Source organism: Lucilia sericata, unplaced genomic scaffold (assembly GCF_015586225.1).
Source record: "Lucilia sericata isolate MDLA Ls3-8-SP2 unplaced genomic scaffold, ASM1558622v1 Contig000147F_arrow, whole genome shotgun sequence".
Taxonomy (NCBI): domain Eukaryota; kingdom Metazoa; phylum Arthropoda; class Insecta; order Diptera; family Calliphoridae; genus Lucilia; species Lucilia sericata.
In genome coordinates, this window is record NW_023994179.1 from 588,856 (window position 1) to 612,134 (window position 23,279).

The 23,279-nt window shown below is 27.7% G+C and overlaps 1 protein-coding gene across 1 annotated transcript in view; it reads left to right on the forward strand.

The window, feature by feature from the left end:
* LOC119601193 (probable hexaprenyl pyrophosphate synthase, mitochondrial) overlaps positions 1–20,780 on the forward strand; it is a 36,097-nt gene extending 15,317 nt beyond the window's left edge. Inside the window, exons 2-5 of the mRNA XM_037951970.1 lie at positions 12,647–12,826; positions 15,682–15,821; positions 16,782–16,923; positions 20,692–20,780. Of these exons, the coding sequence (XP_037807898.1) occupies positions 12,647–12,826; positions 15,682–15,821; positions 16,782–16,923; positions 20,692–20,733 (504 nt within the window). The 3' untranslated portion in view covers positions 20,734–20,780. The remainder of the gene's footprint in view (positions 1–12,646; positions 12,827–15,681; positions 15,822–16,781; positions 16,924–20,691) is intronic.
* Positions 20,781–23,279: the final 2,499 nt, after the last annotated feature.

A 23,279-nucleotide genomic window follows, 5' to 3' on the forward strand; every position in this document is an offset into this window, starting at 1 on the left:
TCGATCCTATCCTAAATGTTCAGATTCTCAATTTTGGTAATAATATGTTTATTGAATAGTCCTTATTATTGTAATACTAAATAGACTAGTTCATAGAATAGGTCGTAGGCTAGTTTATAGTCCAATCAATATAGTATACATATAGTAGATCATACTACACAGAAAGAAAAATTATATACTAAATTTAACTTAATTTTTCTCAATTTTAACCTAAAACATACTTATTGCTACATAAAATTACATTACTAAAACAATCACTATTGAAATGTTCTGAAATTAAGAACGAATCGAGCTCAAATTAAGTCCATTTCGGGATTAATTCCGAAATGATGGACTCGGAAAGGCTTACATTAGGATTTTCCTACTTAACAGGTCCGTACTTGAATCAAGTTTTTTTTACTTGGTTTAGGGAAAATCATACTTAACGTACTTCTGAAAATGCTGCGGATTGCTAATGTTATGAAATATCCAATAGATCAATAGATTATGGTATATCCTTAATCATAAACTATTCCATAGACTATAGTCCTCCGATAATGTTACTCTTTCCAGTAAATTTTGTTTCTAAGTAAGATTAATCCTAAAACATCCCTATACCTCTTTATATAAAATATATAAAATATTTAGAACTAGAATCGGTCCCTACCGCTAAATAATCAATGACGGAATTGGTCCTTCCATTTTGATGTGTTTCGATATCAGTTAAAATAAATTTTCCAAAGAATTTATATATTGTACTGGATATAAAACTTAAATCAATATTCAATATGTAATAAATACGTTCGATAATCTAGATATTTTGCAAAATCGCTTTAATAATGGCAAAAAAAAAACTCTGTTATCACAATTCTTCGATTTATCTCCGATATGACTTTGCAAAATTTTATATAGTGACCTTAAATATGCAATTAAACTGTTACAAATTTAATAATAATAATATTATTATTTTGTATAAAAAATAAATTTCATATACAAGACTTTCATTTCGTCTTAATGAAAATCTAGTTGTTGCTGAGTCTGCAAAAATTTATTTATATGTTAACAATGTTATTGAAATGTTAAATTGAATAACTGATTGAGGCAAACAATATTATAACAAAATATTTTAATAAATTGTAATATACATACATACAAAATAAGTGGTGAAAAAAAAGAAATAAAATAAAACACTAATGAATATTTATTGCATTAAACACAACTACTTACGAGTACTAAATTGATTGTAAACTAAAACCCAATTACAAATTCCCCAAAGGCTAAATGAAATACATATAAATATAATATATCTGTCTGTTTGTATCTACACATATATGTACATATGTCGGTATGCAGTAATAGAAAAACAATTTGTATTTATTTCTTGGTCTAAAAACATTTTGGTTTTATAAACATTGTTAACAAATCGCAATTGATAGCTAGCCATCATTATTATCATCAATATATCATCATCATTATACAAACAAACCAACAAATAAATACACACGTATTTAAACAACAAGTGTTTGCAATACCCATGTTTGGCCATAAAATTTCGATAATCATTTAAAGTAAAACACACACACACAAATATTTATTTTCATGCAAAAATAATTAAATTAAATTGTTGGAGGGAATCTAATGCAAATTTGTTGAAAAAAATATGTTCATGCAAATCATCAGTAATAGCAACAACAGAAACAACAATAACAGTAATCCCCACAACAATATCACACATACACTTCCCTATAAACAGCAATGATACGTGTCAACAACAATGTTTTAGTTGATTTTGATGTATGATTGTTAAGAGTTTATGTGTTTATGAATGGCTGTGAGTTTGCCTGCCCCCTGCAGTTCATGGAGAATTGCCCGAAGATTAATTTGCTCGCTTTTATTTTGGTAAAGTTTTATAGTGAAAACTTTGTAGATTACTTAGGGACACTTAAGTGTCGATTAACTTCCCACTGCATTACTCGATAACAAACATTCACTACAAAAAACTTCTAAAGTGCTTACTTTGTAGATTACTTAGTGACACTAAAGTGTCTATTGATTTCCTGTAATATTAACTGATCACTACGTTCTTTAATTAGTAATAAACAAAACATTTTGTAATATATTACATCAGTTGCACCAAGGTGCAGTTTTATAGTGACTAGTCACTAATTTACCTCGGAACACTAATGTACTTTCTCACTGGATTACAAAGATTATATAGATGTGAACTTTACAAAAATATTTAAATTCGAGTTATTAGATATTTGAGAAAATCCGTTGACTCCTTTGAGAACGGCCAGGTGTGTCAGGGAGTGAAAGAGAGAGTGCAAATTACACACTGTATGCAGAGTGTGAATTAAACAAGTGTCTTTTTGTCTGTCGGTCTCAGTTTGTGTGTGTGTATGACATTTACAAAATTTATCATTGTTTTGGAAAACACTTGTGTTGGAATATTTTACTCTATTATTTGATTGTTTAATTACTGGTACATAGATGCTTAAATACATAGTTTTAATTATTGTTAATTTATTAAAGAGAAAAATATAAAATAGATTTTGACACGAATATTTTAAACATTAAATAAAGGGCGTTTAGAAATATAATACCTGATCATTAAATTTAACTGCCGTTTATCAATGTTGAGAATAAATATTTAAAAGAGAGTATGTAATTAATTGAATATTAAATTTTACAGCGATATTTTAATACATATAGTTTGTTCAATGAAACAGTTTTCCATTGCATTAATAAACTTTCCCGATTTAAAGCTGTTGGAAGCAAGTTCTAAACTCAAGACAATACTGTTCAATATCCTATAGACTTATCTATAATTAAGGCAAGTCTAAAGGCTGTGTAGACATAGACTGAAGACAGGACTATAGACTGATCTATAGTCAAGACTATAGACTGATCTATAGTCATCACTATAGATTGATCTATAGTCAAGATTGTAAACTGTTCTATAGTCAATACTAGAGACTTGTCTATAGTCAATGCTATAGACAAATCTATAGACAACACAATAGACTGGTCTATAACAACTTATCTATAGTCAGAACTAGAGACTGATCTATAGTCAACACTATAGACTGCCCTATAGTAAACATTATGTACTGATCTATAGTCAAGACTGCAGACTTTTCTATAGTCAGGATTATAGGCTGTTCTATAGTCAGGACTATAGACTGCTCTATAGTCATAACTATAAGCTGATCTATGGTCATCACTATAAACTGATCTATAGTCAAGACTGCAGATCAGTCTGATAGCTAAAACTATAGATTGATCTATAGCTATTACTATAGACTGATCTGCAAACCGATCTGAAGACTTTAGACTGGTCTATTGTCAAGCGTATGTACTTATCGATAGCTAAGACTATAGTTTGATCTATTGTCAATAGTATAGACTGGTCTATAGTCAATAATTTAAACTGATCTATGGTAAAGATTATAGCATATTTTACAGACTGATATATAGTTAAGACTATATAAAAACCATAGATATTTATTACAAACCAATCTAACGAATCAGACTGCTTCTGCGTCCCTTATATGATTTTTTTTTTAAGTTAGGAATAATTTCATGATAGATTATGATGACACTTTTAGAGAATATGTTAAAAAATTAAAATACTGAATAACCCAAATTTCTCTAAAACTTTTTTTTTTTGCTACTTTGCAAAATGAGATTTTTCACCTTTCTTAATTTTGTGTTTTGTTTCATAAATCTCTACCAAAGTCAATGAACTACAATATTGTATAAATTTAAATAATATATTCTTAAACTATGTGTAACCAGTTGTTTTAAAAACAAGTTATAGTATAAAAAAGTTTTTTTTCGAAAACAGATTTGGTTGAGTTGTACATTTGGTACGAAATGTTTTTTTCAAATAGATGTGTACCTTTTTACTTAATTTATTTATTAACCGAACGCTCTTTATTAAATAACTAAATTATCACAAGCTTAATGAAGTTTTTAATAAATTTTCAATATTTGTCATAAAAATTTCTTTTGATATTCTAAAATTAATTATTAATAATAAAAATTGCAAAATTTTTTATAAAAATTTGTTAAAAAAACATTTTTGTTATAATTATGTCATAATAAAGACCAGAATAGTAATAATATAAATTTCAACTCAATAAATATGTAATATTTTTTATGTATAAATAGTTAATTGTATAAAGCTTTAACTATTCAATATCATCCACTATTTTTGTCTTAACGTATAGATTTATGGCTAAAACGTGCAAAAATGTTTAAATATTTAAACATTAGCATATGCAAAGTTTCTTCTTTTTGATTTGTTTTCAAACAGACAAAAGAAATTTTCAAAAAATTAAAAAGAAATTATTTCATAATAAAACGCATTTGAAGGCGAATAATTAATATTAAACTAATCACATTGTTTAATACTAATACTCTTTGCATTTTTTTGGTTTATCATTACCGGAATTGCCTTTGGATTTTTGGACAACAATTAACGTTAACTGAATGCAAAATTTGTTGGAAAAAATATGTTAAATCACAGCCAAAGAAAACAACTACTAACAGCTTTTTTTTATTTAAATAACAACAAAAAAATTGTTAAACAAAAAAGAAACCTAATTTATAAGGCGGTCAATTCATTGGGGTTATGGCAGGTGTTTGTTTGATTGTTTGTTTATTTTCGAAATTGTGTGAGTTTGTTTTTGTTTTCATTTTTAATACCCACACTTCTCTTTATTTGATACCAAAATGTATGAGAAATTGTACTCATGCTCTATAAGACCTTCAGATTATTCAATATTTATTAAAACTCTCTTTTCTAAATACCGTTGCTTTTGATTGAGTAAAATATGGGGTTTGATTATTTATTTTGTCTTCATTTCTTCTTTTTCTGTTTTCTTTCCATGTGTATGTAGGTATGTTTGTGAGAGTAAAATTTTTGATATTGTCCATCATCAATTCATCATCGTTGGCTGTCGTCGTCATTATCATCATTGTTAATGAACATTGTGTATGAATGAAATGTATAAAATAAATGTATGACGGACGGACAACTTTCCCTTTTTGCTGACATAACATAAAGCAACAATACTAACAATAATAACAATGTAATAACTTTAAAAATAAATACCAATAACCAAGTTGTATTTTAAGTGATTTTTTAAACTTCTTTTTTACCATTTCTTTTTTTTCATGTTTTCTTTCTTGTTTGTTGTATATTTTAACTTCTTCATTTCTCCATTCCCTTAACTATCTTTATTATCTGCGTGTGTGTTGTTTTTCTTTTTATTTTGGTATGACCATAAAAATAGTTTTAAATATCTATTTTAATTTAACCGAAATTTTTGTTATTGTAGTAAATACTTGTTTATTTATGTATGTCTTCAGGTTGATGTGGTTTTCAGTGCTGCTAATGCAGAAAAAAAACTATATTTTTCCTGGAAGTGAGAATCAATAGACCAGGCCATAGATTTATAAATATTCAATTGAATAATCAGCTGACTAGTCCATATATTAGTCAGTAGTCTATTCCATAGATTTTATAAAGAAATTTTTTAAACAGATTATTCCGTAGTCTTTTGAATAATCCATAAATTTGTCAAGAGGCAAGTCCATAAACTAGTCAAGAGAATAGTGAATAGGATTGTCTATAGTGTAGTTCGTAGACTAGTCAATAAACTATTCAAATGCATAGTTAAAATAATAATTAAATGAATAGTCAATAGAAAATCTATAGACTAATACATAGACCAGTTCTGTGACTAGTTCGTGTAACTATTCTTAGAATAGTTCTTTGCCTAGTTTATAGTCAATAGACCTCTATATGCTAGCCATATGAATAGTCGATATACTTTTATATTCTACAGATTTGTTAATAGACTATTCTATAAATTCCGTAGGTGTTCCGTAGTCTATTGAATGACCCAAAAGCAAGTCCATAGACTAGTTAAGATAATATTCAATAGAAGAGTCTATAAACTAGAATTGTATGACCAAGAGGCAAGTCCATAGACTAGTTAAAATAATAATCAATAGAACAGTCTATAAACTAGTCCATAGTCCTTAGATTTTGAATAAAGCAACCCATAGACTGGTATATAAACTAATCCATAGACTACTCAAAAGACTAGTTCAAAGATCAGTTCTATGAGTAGTTCATGGATCTATTCATAGAAGAGTTCATTGGCTGACCTATTACCTAATAAAAAAATTTAAACGCCTATAAGTATGTCACATATTTTCTCATTAAAGAAATTGAAAGAAATAAGTTCATGGAATATTCTCGAGAATTTTTAAAATTGATTTTACAACTCTAAAGAAATTCTGACAAATTTGACTTCTAAATACTATATAATTTCTGAAAGGGGAACAACTTAGAAACATGTTCAATATCTTGCTTTTTGTAGTTTTTTTTCGATTCCAATTCAGAGTTACTAATACTTACTTTTCGCAACCGCATCTCATCAAATATTAAAACGTGAAGTGTGTCAGAGTACTTGTTAAAGATAATAATCATAATTAGTACTGTCAGATAAATCTCAATAATATTTAACATTATTTTTTTATTACGTTTTTTTTTTAGAAAAATGTGACAACAATTTGTATTAGTACGAGTATTTGGTATTTCGGTTAAAACCACAAATATTTACATATTTAACAACTACTTAATGAAATTGTTTGGTTTTTTTCTTTCTGGGGGTTTCTTGGCATTTTTAAAGTACTAAACAATTATTTAAAGGTTGAGATCATTGCGTGTTAAAAACACATTGTTGATGCAAATACTATAATGTGAATTATGAAGGGGGAATATTAAATAAGTCTCTAATTTTGTTAAAGTACTTTTAAAATATTAAAAACGCACATGCCAGAAATTTTACAGATTTCGCGGAAATTAAATGTTAAATTTTGTGTGATGGAATAGATTAGGTCTTATGTAATAATTTGATTTACTTAATATTTTAGAATTCCAAAGAAGAAGTTTAAGAAATGTCTACGATTCTGGAGTATAAGTTTTACTACTTAAAGTAAGCTAAACAAAAAAAGGCCTTGTGGGAATTGTAACAGATTTTAAAAGTTGTTACTAATATAAACTTAAAAAAATAATAGTAAAAGCTTAATAATTCCCTTTTAATATTTTAATTTGTTTAAAATTTTCTCATTATTAATAATTGCTACAATTTGGAAAATTATTCGCCCTGCTGCTTTTAAATCTCTGTGACAAATGACTGTATGATTTTGTCACTTTATATTTTTTAGTATAAATATTTTTGACATTTATGTTTTGTTGACACATAAAATAAAACTTTATGGTTTTTTGATAATAAATAAATTTGTATTAAATTTTATGTGAAATTTAAAAATCAATTGTTTGTGAATGGGTAAAAAAATAACAACAAGTAGAAGGAAAAAACAATTTGCACTAAAATACTATTTTTAGTTTTTATGTGATGATTGTTTTTTATAGTTTTGGAAGTTGATTTTTATGGTGTTTTTATTTTTTTCTGTATTTTATTCTGCATTGCTGCATTCCCTTATCAGTCTTACATACAAAATTTTAACGTTAAAATACTATTAAATTGTAGGTTATGTTTGTTGTTTAAATGAAGAAACTCTGCACAATGGGTGGTTTAAGACATAAAGTGATTTAATACAAAAAGGAACGGCAAAACTAGTCTATAGACTAGACTATAGACTAGACTATAGACTAGACTAGACTAGACTATAGACTAGACTATAGACTAGACTATAGACTAGACTAGACTAGACTAGACTAGACTATAGACTAGACTATAGACTAGACTATAGACTAGACTATAGACTAGACTATAGACTAGACTATAGACTAGACTATAGACTAGACTATAGACTAGACTATAGACTAGACTATAGACTAGACTATAGACTAGACTATAGACTAGACTATAGACTAGACTATAGACTAGACTATAGACTAGACTATAGACTAGACTATAGACTAGACTATAGACTAGACTATAGACTAGACTATAGACTAGACTATAGACTAGACTATAGACTAGACTATAGACTAGACTATAGACTAGACTATAGACTAGACTATAGACTAGACTATAGACTAGACTATAGACTAGACTATAGACTAGACTATAGACTAGACTATAGACTAGACTATAGACTAGACTATAGACTAGACTATAGACTAGACTATAGACTAGACTATAGACTAGACTATAGACTAGACTATAGACTAGACTATAGACTAGACTATAGACTAGACTATAGACTAGACTATAGACTAGACTATAGACTAGACTATAGACTAGACTATAGACTAGACTATAGACTAGACTATAGACTAGACTATAGACTAGACTATAGACTAGACTATAGACTAGACTATAGACTAGACTATAGACTAGACTATAGACTAGACTATAGACTAGACTATAGACTAGACTATAGACTAGACTATAGACTAGACTATAGACTAGACTATAGACTAGACTATAGACTAGACTATAGACTAGACTATAGACTAGACTATAGACTAGACTATAGACTAGACTATAGACTAGACTATAGACTAGACTATAGACTAGACTATAGACTAGACTATAGACTAGACTATAGACTAGACTATAGACTAGACTATAGACTAGACTATAGACTAGACTATAGACTAGACTATAGACTAGACTATAGACTAGACTATAGACTAGACTATAGACTAGACTATAGACTAGACTATAGACTAGACATAGAGACTATAGACTACACTATAGTCTAGACTATAGACTAGACTATAGACTAGACTATAGACTAGACTATACTAGACTAGACTATAGACTAGACTATAGACTAGACTATAGACTAGACTATAGACTAGACTATAGACTAGACTATAGACTAGACTATAGACTAGACTATAGACTAGACTAGACTATAGACTAGACTATAGACTAGACTATAGACTAGACTATAGACTAGACTATAGACTAGACTATAGACTAGACTATAGACTAGACTATAGACTAGACTATAGACTAGACTATAGACTAGACTATAGACTAGACTATAGACTAGACTATAGACTAGACTATAGACTAGACTATAGACTACTAGACTATAGACTAGACTATAGACTAGACTATAGACTAGACTATAGACTAGACTATAGACTAGACTATAGACTAGACTATAGACTAGACTATAGACTAGACTATAGACTAGACTATAGACTAGACTATAGACTAGACTATAGACTAGACTATAGACTAGACTATAGACTAGACTATAGACTAGACTATAGACTAGACTATAGACTACTAGACTAGACTATAGACTAGACTATAGACTAGACTATAGACTAGACTATAGACTAGACTATAGACTAGACTATAGACTAGACTATAGACTAGACTATAGACTAGACTATAGACTAGACTATAGACTAGACTATAGACTAGACTATAGACTAGACTATAGACTAGACTATAGACTAGACTATAGACTAGACTATAGACTAGACTATAGACTAGACTATAGACTAGACTATAGACTAGACTATAGACTAGACTATAGACTAGACTATAGACTAGACTATAGACTAGACTATAGACTAGACTATAGACTAGACTATATGTTCTCGCAACATTTAATTGAATGTTCCTAAAAGACCTTCAGATTTGCTGGAACGATCGCTGATCTTGAATAGTCAAGAGATTCACTATGAAATGAATAATACAATATTGTCTATTGGAATTTTATATATATTTTATGAAAATATTTTTTAAATTTTAACCCAATTTTACTCTCAGTGTATAATTGTGTTTATGTACATATGTAATTGCAAACATGTTTCAGTTTATTTATGTGAAATTACAAGGACACGATTTATAAGAAATATAAACTTTCGTTTAACAATTTCAACACCATCATCTTCATTATCATCCAATATAACTACCGGTTTCATTCATATGATCATCACGATCATCTTCAGTAAATGAATCGCATGCAAGCTCAATGATGATCCACTTGCTATACGTTGTTGGTTGCAGCATGCATGTTTAGGGCATCCTCTTACATGCATGTAAGTAAAACTGGTTCCAGAGTGTATGGACAACATGTTGTAACTGCATTCTGGACACATGTTTTCTTTTTTTTTTTTGATGATGTGTTAGTGCGCGTGCAAATATTGCAAAAGTGTGTGTGTGCATAAATACCATTAATAATTGCAGGTATGCAAGAGTAAACTTGATGATTATCATTGGAATGTTTTTTTTTGAAGTAAAAACGAAACAAATTTATAACATTTTTTTTGGAGGTTTCAGGTTTTTCATTGTGGTTGTTGGTAGTTGTCATAATTTATGGACTAAAACTACATGCATTTTAACATGCGGTCAAAACGTGCCTTATCTTTGTAGTTTATTAAAAAAGGACTTAAATTATTAAAAGTTATAATATAAATTATGTTTAAATCCTTCAAAGGGTATTTAAAACAAAGCTTTAACAAAAGTACGTTTTTATTGGAAAAAATTAGGTTGATTTTAATTTATATCTTTAAATAAAAATATTTAACTTGTTGGTGAAATAATGTTATCTTTAACTATTGAATAATATAAAAAAACATAAATATTTTTTATGACTGTTATGTCTTCAACAATCTGTTTGCATGATAAACAACAACAAAATGCCTGTATATCACTGAATGACTGACTAACTAACTGATTGAACGATTTAGTTACTAAAAGTGTATAAAGTAAGCTACTAAAGATTTCTGTCACTATGACTACAAATATTGATCGTTCATAAATAACTGACAAATGCTGATTGAACATTATTTGTCATTTGTCTCTTGTTGCCATAAGCAATTTTAATGTAAAAAAATGTCTTTGTCTATTAAAGACTTTCTGTAGATGCTTTTTTTCTTCTTTTTATTTATTATTTAATATTGAGTTTATTTATTTTTCTGCACAAATAAAATATCAATAAACTCATTTAAAAAGGCCATATTAAGTTACAACAAATTGTTGTCTATTGCATAATTTAAGTTTATTTAATTTCAATTATTTAAACGGAGGCTGCTTGGCCTAACTAATTTATTCATGATGATGTTATTGTTAGAAGAGACATTGAATTTATTAATAATTGGTTGTTGATATTACTGGGCAGTTGGTCCATTATAAAGTGTCAATAGACCCACAGAAAAACAGTATTTGACATTGAATAGATCATCTTAACATGTTTTCAATATTAATTTGTACTTGTATTATCTATCGTATGGTGCAAATTATTTATGCAGCCATCAATGTTGTAATCAGTTTTACACAAAAATGAAAAAAAAACTCATAAAAAATGTAAATTCTATTAAATAAATAAATGTGTAATAACTTTATAAGCTCCTCTTAGTCAAGGTTAACAAATTACATAAATGTTGGTGTGTTTGAGATTAAATAATATTAGTATTTTAGAGAAAATTATTATGTTGGTTTTTTCCTGTTTCATAGCTGTTTTATGGTTTTGTCTATGTTTTTTTTTATAAGGAATTAATGAACTTGACTTTTATTTTTGTTTTAGTTTAGACACTGTAGTTTTCATGGTGACAACATTATTATTTTTTAATAGTTTTTCAATTTAAGCTGTTGAAAATCAAACAAGTACCAATTACTAGTTAATAATGGTTTAAATATAGTCGTTAGATAAATTAAGACGTTTAAAGTTAAGCGAATTCTATATGATTATGGTGAACTATTATGATAGTTGTGTTAGGACATAATCACTCTTGCTTCTATAAAACGCATACATATTATTTGTATGGGAAATCAAAATTTTTTGTAAAAGCTTTCTTACACAACAGAAACAACACTTTAGCTTTTTAAGCTTTATATTTGTTTATAAAAATTTAAAGTTTTTGAAAAAGTTGCCAAAAATTTGCATTTTTGACCAATATACAGTAATAAGCAACAAAGCTTTTCTATCTAGGAGCTTTAATAGATATTAATTAATTAGTCTTTTGGAAAAGCTTATTGCTAAAAAGCTATTTGTCATAATATAGCTTTTCCAAAGCAGACATTTATCCCAATTTTTTACAAAGAATATTCATCCCCACTTTGTATTTTAAAACTATAAAAGATAACTTTCTATGTAGGAGCTTTTCTAGGAAATAACTTTGTTACAAAGCTTTTATGAAAATGTTTTTTGTTGCAAAATACAGCCTGATCTGGAAAGTCTATTTTAACTCTGCAGACTTAACTAAAAAGAATTTAAAGTTCGTTATAATAAGTATAGTATATTAATGTGGCCTGCAGTCGGTCGCTTTAGTTGTAGTTTTACTTTTTAATACATTTATAAGTGTACAGTTAATTGAATGTTGGTTTTCCACAGCAATGTTTTTCTAATAAACTACTTTAATAAATTTATCTTTATTTGATTTTATTTCAATTAAATAATGATTTTCTCAACTAATTGCTGTAATTTTAGAAAAATTAGCAATAAAATAAATTATTTGTAAAATCACATATAAATAATAGTTAAAATATTTAAATTACATAAAAATTTGAACAAACTTAATAAAACTACCTTAAGAACATTTCACGCTTAATTATTTTAACCAAAAAGCGTGTCATAATTTTCTGAAATTTATTGTTAAACATTTACAAAATCTTTAATAATTTATTTTTCCATTTCATTCTCTTTTTAGCATAACTCTCCTACAGCCACCACAAATTCTAAAACGAAATGCTCAAATCTGAAAACAAACTGCCGTCATTACAGTTCGGTTCATACACAACAGCCAGCTGGTCCTGTACGTGAGATCCAAATAGATCCCTATATAATATTGGATGATGAACTTAAATATTTTTATGATGATGTTAGAGATGTAAGTACATGTACGACCATTACAATTATTATAATTTATAAATATTTTATTCATGATATTATTGCCAAGATTAAGCCATTAACATTGACTTTTGCACATTAAATGGTCAATTATTTTGTGGCCGGCCATTAACCATGATTTTTTTTCATTTATTCCACAAAACGCATCATATTTGGTAGTGAGTGAGTGCTGCATTTGGGTTTTTCTTGTAAGGAATTGTTTAGTTGTAACAAGTTTTATTCGATTTTTGTTATAATCTCATGTGTATTGTCTTGTCATGTCGTGTTTAGTTTGGTTTTGTTAAGTGGTTTTTTAAGAGTTGTTAAAAAGTTAGTAATGTCAATGTAAAGATGTATAAAAATAGTAAACGTATTTTCGGGATTACAAAAAAAATATGCAATTAATCCATAATTTTTTAATTGAGAATTTTAGACAAATTGTATGATCTTTTTTAAAATATTTTCTCTTTGTGAATTTTCAAAAAATTCTCTATTATAAAATTTTGAAAAAAGATTTTATTTGTCATGTAAAATTTTATCGAATTTTATCGATTTTTATTGGGATTTTTTTTTTTACTTTTTTGAGAATTTTCGACAAATTTCTTTCTTTTTATGATGTTAGTAACGCACAATAATATTGGTCCTATACCCACCTTAAAGTATACCAATCGGCTTAGAATCATTTTCATTTATGTCCGTCCGTATGTCTGACCTTGTAATCAAACTACAGGTCACAATTTTGAAGATAATTCAATGAAATTTGGTACATGATCTTCTATTGGCCCAGGGACGAAGCCCATTGAAAATGGATAAGATCGGTCTATTATTTCACCTAGCCCTAATACAACTGAAACCCCTAATATGGCTTGTAAATATTGTCATCAAACTACAGGTTGCAATTTTCAAAATAATTCAATGAAATTTGGTACATTTTCTTCTATTGGAGCAGAGACGAGCCCTATTGAAAATGGTTAACATCGGTCCAATATTTCACCTAGCTCCCATACAACTGAACCCCCTGAATAGGACGTTTAAGTTCATAATTATGTTTAATATACTCGTATCTCGTATAATTATAGGGCCTCATTTGACCCTAGTTCCTATCCACAATTTTATTCAATAATAAATGGCTTAAGTATATCTGAGGCAAGGTACAATTCCAGTTAAATGCTTTATTATGAAATCTAAATGACATTTTATTTTTATAACTTGCCCGACTACAATTTCTTACAAATACACTGATTATTAGATGGAAAATTTTCAACAAATTTTCTTTTCGTCTTTCGACGAATTTTCTATTCATAGAGAATTATCGACAAGTTCTCTTTTTATTATCTTTTTAAATAGAATTTTTGACGAATTCTTCTTTTAAAAGGTAATTTTCAATAAATTATCGACGAATTTTATTTTTCTAGTAAAATTTTGATAAAAATCTATTTTTATAGAAAATTTTTGAAAATTTTTTCTGTGATTTCTTACATAAATTTTAAAATAGGGAATTTTCGACGAATTTTAAGAGAATTTTCAACAGAGTTTTTATTCATAGAGTAGAAGTGAATTTTCGACGAATTTTATTTTCTAGGAAAATTTTTCGATAAATTCTCTTCGAATGTTCGACGTATTTTGTTTCTTATAAATAACTTTCGAAGAATTTTGTATTCATAGGGAATTGTGGACGAATTCTCTGAATTGTTTATTTATTGAGACTATTCGACGACTTTTGTTTTTGAGAAAATTTTCGACGAATTTTCAATTCATAGAGAATTTTCGGTGAATTCTCGTTTTAAAGGGAATTTTTGATGAACTATCGATAAATTTTATTTTTCCAGGAAAATTTTGATAAAATTCTTTTTTTATAGAGAACATATTTGAACAGATTTTTGGCTAGAGAATTTTCAACAAATTTTGTTTTTTTTTAAGAATTTTCAACGAATTTTTTAACCATAGAGATAGAATCCCTTTTTATTCTCCTTTTATAGAAAATTTAGAAAAATTTTCTTTTTATAGGCACTAATTTTGTTTTTTTAGAGTATTTTCGATGAATTTCTTAAAAAAATCTTTTTCACAAACTGTCTATTCAATCCTTATGGAAGGTACCAATATCCCCTTGTGAAAATTCGCCCATATATATCCTAAATATGCACATGGATGTTAAAGGACTTTGTGCTAAATTTAAAACCTAAACCCAATGGTTTCCCAGATAATCGAATTTTAATATTTATGTTCTAAACATTCATATTGATACTAAAGTGCCTCCGAAAAAATGAAGACTCTAGTTGTTATACTTAATCAGATACAAGATTTTCTTTATATGGAAGGTGCCACGCCCACTTTATAAGGCTGATCATTTTATTCTCATGTATTCATGTAGATGGCACGTCGCCCACTTGAAGTTTTGAGGTAAAAAGTAGCCTATAGTTCCTTCCAGACATACAAGAAGACACTGTGAAAATTTTTGAAAAATAGGTCCAGTCGTTTAGCTGTTTATAAAGTTGAAACAAACATACAAACACACATTAATTTTTATATATTGTATATGTAATATGACAAATTCTTTATAATTTTGATTAGAATGACAATTTAGAAAAACTTCGATTCATAAAATTCTCAAATTATATAGAATTCGAAATTCTTGAAATATTCTCGAAAAAAATTAATTAATTAAAAACTAATTCGTTGTGTTTAAATTTTCCAAATAACTTCAAGGAATTTTTTCTGTTTTATTTTTAGTCAATTATTGATCACATGTTTCAATTCACATTTTATCTGAAAGCAAAAAAACTGTAAATTTCCTTCACTCCCAGTTTTAATTTTAAACTTATGCTAATTCTCTGTTCTCTTATCATCTCTTTACAGTTACTTGCACAAGGTACAAGTCAAGCTGAACTTGATAAAATCGCCACATACTACTTCGATGGCCAGGGTAAGGCCTTAAGGCCCATGGTCACTATGCTCATGTCCAAAGCTATTAATTATCACTTAAATAAAGAATCAAGGTAAGTTAACATATCTTTTATAGAGTAATTTATTAGCAATTTTCATTTAATTGCCTTCGATTAGTTTTAATTTAAATAAATTGCCTAAAATCTACTTTTTTGGGGAGAATAATCATTGTTAACCTTTAAAACTAATTTATTTAAGTTTTACATAAAAAAGGGAAAAACTAACAACAAATTGCATTCATTTATTTATTTATTAAGTCAATCACTTTGTACAATCAGTAAAATACAATGTTTTTCCATTGTTATTGTTGCGGTGCGTTTTTTTATATTGTTAATGATTTTTTATAAATAAATATTTAAATTAAATTTAATGTAATTTTTTCCACTTTTGTAAAAAAATGCAATTTTATTGTGTTGTATTGATATTAGTTATTGACCCTATAAAAAATTGGCCAAAAGGCTATAACAAATAAATATTTTGTAATTGTGTTCGAGCATAATCACACACACTTATACACGTGTATGAACACACATTTATTGCATGTACAAATACAGTGTGCATTAAAACTTTTTACACAACTTTGGAAAAACCAATTTAATGTGTAAAACCTGTAAGCGTATAAGCAGATTTATGCAATTCCTTAAATTAAACCAACTATTTTGTTAGCCACTGTATGAGTACATTTTTGCAATATTTCTTTTTTTTTTAATTTTTGCTGGTTGATAGGCTTTTGCAAGTAATTAGTTGTCGTATTAACCTTATTTTTATGATTTAGTGCAAATATCTGAACACAAATATTTCAATACATTTCATTCAAGTACTCGTATAGCAATTGTTATAAAATTTTCGTACTAACAATTTAAAATTTATTTATTCATGACTGTCTGCATGTATGGAACATATAGATTGTTTATCAGAGTGATTGTGTGATTTTATGTCATCATTTTTATATATTTTATCTTTTTTTTTTCCAAACATTTTATTTTATTTGTATGTATTTCTTTTTTCCGTAGACAATTGCTGCATAAACAACGACAAATCGCTTTGTTTTCTGAAATGGTGCATTCGGCCAGTTTGGTACATGATGATGTTATTGATCAGTCTGATTTTCGTCGTGGCAAACCAAGTGTGAATGTATTATGGAATCATAAAAAGGTATGTTTGACAACTGTTTTGTTTTGTTTGCATATTGCAAATTACAGTTAAATTGACCTAAATTTAAGCTATAAACTATATATACATATATATTAAAGGAATTGTGATATACAGTTTATGTTTAATGCAAAATGTTATTTTAATTAAATTGCATTGAATTCTAAATGACCATTGTCACATGACTAAAAACTTCCACTTTAACAAATTCAGTGATTGTTCGATTTTATGATTTATTTTATTACGTTTTTGGAAATGTTTAATTCAAAGGTTAATTTTTATTTATAGGTTTATAGAACAAATTTTGTATGAAAATTTAATTTATAAACCTTTGATAAAAGTTTATGAATAAGACCCTTATCCTTTATTATTTGAGAACTATATTTCTTAAATTAATTCACACCTTCACTACAATGATTTGACTTTGATTTCTTAAATTAATTTTGTTTTCGGCATTATATTAAGTATTTATTAAGATGTTTCCTGATATATTTTGTATATTCGACAAATTTTCTTTTTTGTAGTGAATTTTCTATAAATTTTTATAGAAAATAAGTTCTTTTTTTGAAGACACTATCGACAAATTGTCTTTTTATCGATTTTTTTCCGGAGAATTCTCATTTTAAGAGTTAAATTCTCTTTTCAGCAACTGTTCCATAAATTCTCTCATTTATGAAGAATTTTCAAAATAAATTCTTGGACTATTCGCGAAAAACTTATTACTAGTCCGATTTAGATAAAACTTTACATGCCAAAAGAAAAATTTGTATGTTTTTATTTTAATCTCCAAATTACGGAACTGCATATATGAAAAAATACCTATCTTTTCTGATCCGAATGAACAAATTTCGACGAATTCTCTTATTGTACAAATTTTTTGAGTTTAAGAGTTAATTTCTCTTTTTAGCAACTTATCCATAAATTCTCTCATTATGTACAAATACTGTTTCAAAAATGTTTATAATTATGAAGAATTTCCAAAAAAAAAAAAAATTCTTGAACCATTCGCGAAAAAAATTATTACTAAACATAAAGTCCGATTTTGATAAAATTTTATATGCCAAGAGAAATTTTTATGTATTTATTTTGATCTCCGAAGTATATGAAAAAATTCCTATCTTTTCTGATCCGTATAAACAAATTTCGACGAATTTTGTTATTGTACAGATTTTTTGAGTTTAAGAGTTAAATTCTCTTTTAAGAAACTGTTCCATAAATTCTTTCGTTCTGTACGAACTATGTTCTAAAAATTTATCTATTTATGAAGAATTTTCAAAATAAATTCTTGAACTATTCGCAAAAAAATTATTACTTAACATAATGTCTGATTTTATTTAAATTTTATGGAGAATTTTCGAAAAATTTGCTTTTTTGTAGTGGATTTCTATAAATTCTTCTTCTATAGATAACGAATTCTCTTTTTGTAGAGAACTTTCGACAAATAATCTTTTTAGAAACTGTTCATTCTTTTTGTACAAATAATGTTATAAAATCGAAACAAATTCCTCAACTATTCGCGAAAAAATTTATTACTAAATAATAAGTATGATTTGAATAAATTTTGTCTTACCAAGAGAAAAAGTGTTTTCGAATTTAAGTTTTGAATATCGATCTCACAACACCACCAAATTCTGGTCCTAAGGTCTACAAAGTACGACACCTCGGATCCCTATTTGTTTCAGATCCGAATGAACTAAATATAATAATTTTTTATAATTTAGATAAAACTCAATTTAGATTTATAAAATCTTTTCAATAAATCTCTTTATAGAGAATTTTGGGTGATTTTTTTATGGAGAATTTTCGACCATTTTTGCTTTTATAAGAAATTTTTGATAAATATTCGGCTTATAGAGAATTTTTGACAAATTCTTTTTTTATACAGAATTTCCAACGAATTCTCTTGTTTATATAGAATTCTCTACGATTTTTTTATTATAGAGAATCTTCGTCAAATAGTCTGTTTATAGAGAATTTTTAATGAATTTGCATTTTTAAGAAAATTTTAGATGAATATACTTTTTAAAGAAACCATCTTTTTACAGAAAATATTCGACGAATTAGTATTTTGAGGATAATTTTGATGAATGTAAAGCATTTTCGATGAATTCTATATTTTTCGGAATTTTAATATAACGAAGTGCTTTCCATTTCTTTTAAAATTCGACGAATTAGTATTTTGAGGATAATTTTGATGAATGTAAAGCATTTTCGATGAATTCTATATTTTTCGGAATTTTAATATAACGAAGTGCTTTCCATTTCTTTTAATATCTGTCATTTAATATCTATAGAGTAAACATCAACGTTGGTTGTTTCTTCGAAAATGTCCAATGTTGTGGCAAGATTTTCTTTATTTATCTAATTTGAAAAAAGAGCAGCTGATGAAGCTTAGGGTGAATGTGTTCCAAAAGAATGTCCTTTCACTTATGAACTGCTGAAATATGGTCAGACCATCACAGGGAAACTTTACCGAATGCACCTGATTCGTTCTGAAGCGATTATTGGCCGAGTTGGCTTGATTCTCTCTTGGCCTAAAAAGACGAGCAGTTCTTTTAGTACGGAATCCATATGTTACCAAAAAGATGGAAAAAGGACATAGCCAGTAAATGGCTATGTTATAGTTTTTTATATACAGATATTAACAATCCATCTGTGATATGAGTATAGTTTTTTTGCTGCTATAGTGTTGCAACATGCTCTCAAAATTTCAAAAAACTATTGCAACATTCAGTTTTCGAATTTAATTCTTAAAAACAACAAACTTCTTAAAATTGCATGCAATAATAACTGTCTTGTATAGCTGGCAGCTAAAAAAAATAAATAATAAGACCAAAAAAATAATCTTGTAATTTATCTAGTGTTACACTACAAGTGTAGTGCCAAAAAATTAAAGAAAAAAAAAAAAACAGAAGTAAAATGTGTCTTATCTTTAGTTGTTAGTTTTGTTGTTTAACATGTTGTTAAAGAACCTTCAAGTAAAATTAACAACAATATTATAATAATTTAAACTTAAAAATTGTATGTTTTGTAAAAATCATACATACATACGTATGTGTGTAGTATGTCCGCAACTCTTTACACATGCTCAATTATAAAATTTACTAAATAAATAACAAGTCATTTACAATGAAAATAAGCGAAAAATAAGAAATATTTGTTAAATCACATTAAATTGTAAAGAGTTTTTTGGTGTTGCTTTTACAAACAACTCAAAAGACAGAACAATGTAGTCAATAGTCTGTGAAAAATTAAGAAACAATTTAAAAAAACTACAAACTAATATGTAATAAGTTGCATACTACCGTTTAAACGAGGGTTGTGTGAGAAAGCTATATGGCAACAATTTTATCACTACAAAAAATTTGGCATACTATAACGATAGAAATGTATATAAAAATTGATTTTTTTTTATAAATCAACTACTTATCTCACAATCCTCCTATAAGTAGTGTTTTATTAATAATAATAACAAAACACACAAAAATTGAAACTTTATAATAAATAAATCTATGACTCAATTCTTATACACTTTCAAATACTACACACTACTTTTTGGCCATTCAATTTAGCCGCTCATTCATTGATTTTTTTTAACCCAAATACTACGAACATATTTCGTTATAATTAATTAATGTTTATTAAAATGTGATGATGATCACGATGACTATGATGATGACGACAAAAATGTTGATGATTTCTAATGTTACTCATGTTGCTAAGGTGTTGCTTTAATTTCTATTGTTCAATTTTTTTCTTTGTATTTTGCAGGTTACAATGGCTGGTGATTATATTTATCGGTGGCTTCCATAATGATTGCCCGTCTGAAAAGTGACGATGTAACAATCGTTTTAAGTCAAGTGAGTATTTAATAATATTGACAAATTCATTAATAATAACGTTTTTTGTTTGAGTAATAAATTGTTTTCTGGTACTTATTGTTAAAATACGTTAAGTTATATTTAATTGAAATGAGGAAGATGTTTTTACGTTTGTTTTTAAATAGAGGTTTCTTTGTGCAATTTTGAAGACTTGTAAACAGCTTTATTTCTAATTATTTATTCAAACACAAAACATTATTGGAATATTCTCCAAAAATTGTAATAAGGAATATTAAAGAATTAGAATACAAGAACTTATTATAAAACCCTATAACCAGTGCACTCGATTTAACGATGTTGACACGTTACCGTCAAGAGAAAATAATTTCAGAAAATTCCATTTTCTGGGACATTTTTTCTAAGCATTATCGTGGCAATTACAGTACAGATCGGCACATCGAAGTCGAACGTGAATACTGCCATTATGGCCTAATTTCACGGTGGTACTTTTACATGTATTCTTGCAGAGAACACATGGATTCGCCGGTCAAAGTGGAAGCACTTTGCTCAAGTACTCGGACTATCTTATCTCTGAACCATTGCTGACCCGTTGCGTACTAGATGCAAAAACATTACTTCAGTTTATAACCATGTAGATGGAATGTTCTCTGTTCATTGCTTAGCAGCACCAGTGTTGCCAATTTGACGTTTTTCCCATAAAATCTGACGGTTTTTGAAATGGCAATTGCGGGAAAAAATTAGTTTTAGCGGTTAGTTGGAATTTTGGCGATTTTTAATCAGCATAACCTTTAGTCTAGTCTAGTCTAGCTAGTCCGTATAGTCTCTAGTCTATCTATAGTCTATAGCTAGCTATAGTCTAGTCTATAGTCTAGTCTTAGTCTAGTCTATAGTCTAGTCATAGTATCTAGTCTATAGTCTAGTCTATAGTCTAGTCTATAGTCTAGTCTATAGTCTAGTCTATAGTCAGTCTATAGTCTAGTCTATAGTCTAGTCTATAGTCTAGTCTATAGTCTAGTCTATAGTCTAGTCTATAGTCTAGTCTATAGTCCTAGTCTATAGTCTAGTCTATAGTCTAGTCTATAGTCTAGTCTATAGTCTAGTCTATAGTCTAGTCTATAGTCTAGTCTATAGTCTAGTCTATAGTCTAGTCCCTATAGTCTAGTCTATAGTCTAGTCTATAGTCTAGTCTATAGTCTAGTCTAGTCTAGTCCTATAGTCTAGTCTATAGTCTAGTCTATAGTCTAGTCTATAGTCTAGTCTATAGTCTAGTCTATAGTCTAGTCTATAGTCCTAGTCTATAGTCTAGTCTATAGTCCTATTCTATAGTCTAGTCTATAGTCTAGTCTATAGTCTAGTCTATAGTCTAGTCTATAGTCTAGTCTATAGTCTAGTCTATAGTCTAGGTTATAGTCTAGTCTATAGTCTAGTCTATAGTCCTAGTCTATAGTCTAGTCTATAGTCTAGTCTATAAGTCTAGTCTATAGTCTAGTCTATAGTCTAGTCTATGTCTAGTCTATAGTCTAGTCTATAGTCTATAGACTAGTCTTAGTCTAGTCTATAGTCTAGTCTATAGTCTATTCTATAGTATAGTCTATAGTCTAGCAATGTAGTAAATTATATCGGTTTCCTTTAAAACCACTGTAACTCTCTGCTTTTTAAAAAGCTCTTTTTAAAAAGGAACACAAACTACAAGAGGCAAATCTATTCCCTTGAACTCACGAGTGCAACAGAAGTACTTGGCGTTGGTTACACTAAAGTTGTCAACCTTGAAAGCCAGACAACATTTTAAAAAAATTTTCATAGTTCTTAAACAAGAATCCAACTATGCAACACCAACAAAGGCAACAGCAGTAGATTTGGTGTTTAAACTCATAATGGATGTTTATTTTTAAATTTTTTATTTTTGAACATAAAAAATGTTTAAGATCATTTAATATTAAAAACAAGTACAATGAATAGTTTAAGCCATTAAAATAAATTAAATAACTACGAAAAAAAGAAGATATGGTCAACTACTACCATAACAAAGGGGAGTTTAAAATTATAATTATTTAAAAAAAGCCGCTAAAAGGTGTGTCAAATTTAATTTTGAATACTTATGACAGAAGAGTCTGTTTTGGAGAAAAATACTTTTTAGTCATAGTCGTACTTATAAACGCACCTTTATCAAAGATGTTGTTTTTTGGTTTGAAATTTACATTAATACATGTTTTATTTCACATTTAAATATTACATAACATTTGCGTTAATATTTTTTGCTTTGGATTTTTTTTCTTTTTTTGGTTTTGGATGATGCCAAATTCCAAAATATTTACACCATGTCAGACATACTATTGCCAAACCTCAGTTAATAGTTTAAATGAATTTAAAATTTGCATATGTATGTAAAAAGAGTTGCTTTACAGTGCGCGCGTGTGTGTGTAAACGTAACTAATCAATTTCCGCATGCTTGACTTGCATTGTAAAATATTTGATTTGTATTTCTTAACTTTATCATCTTTCTTGGCTTTATTGTAA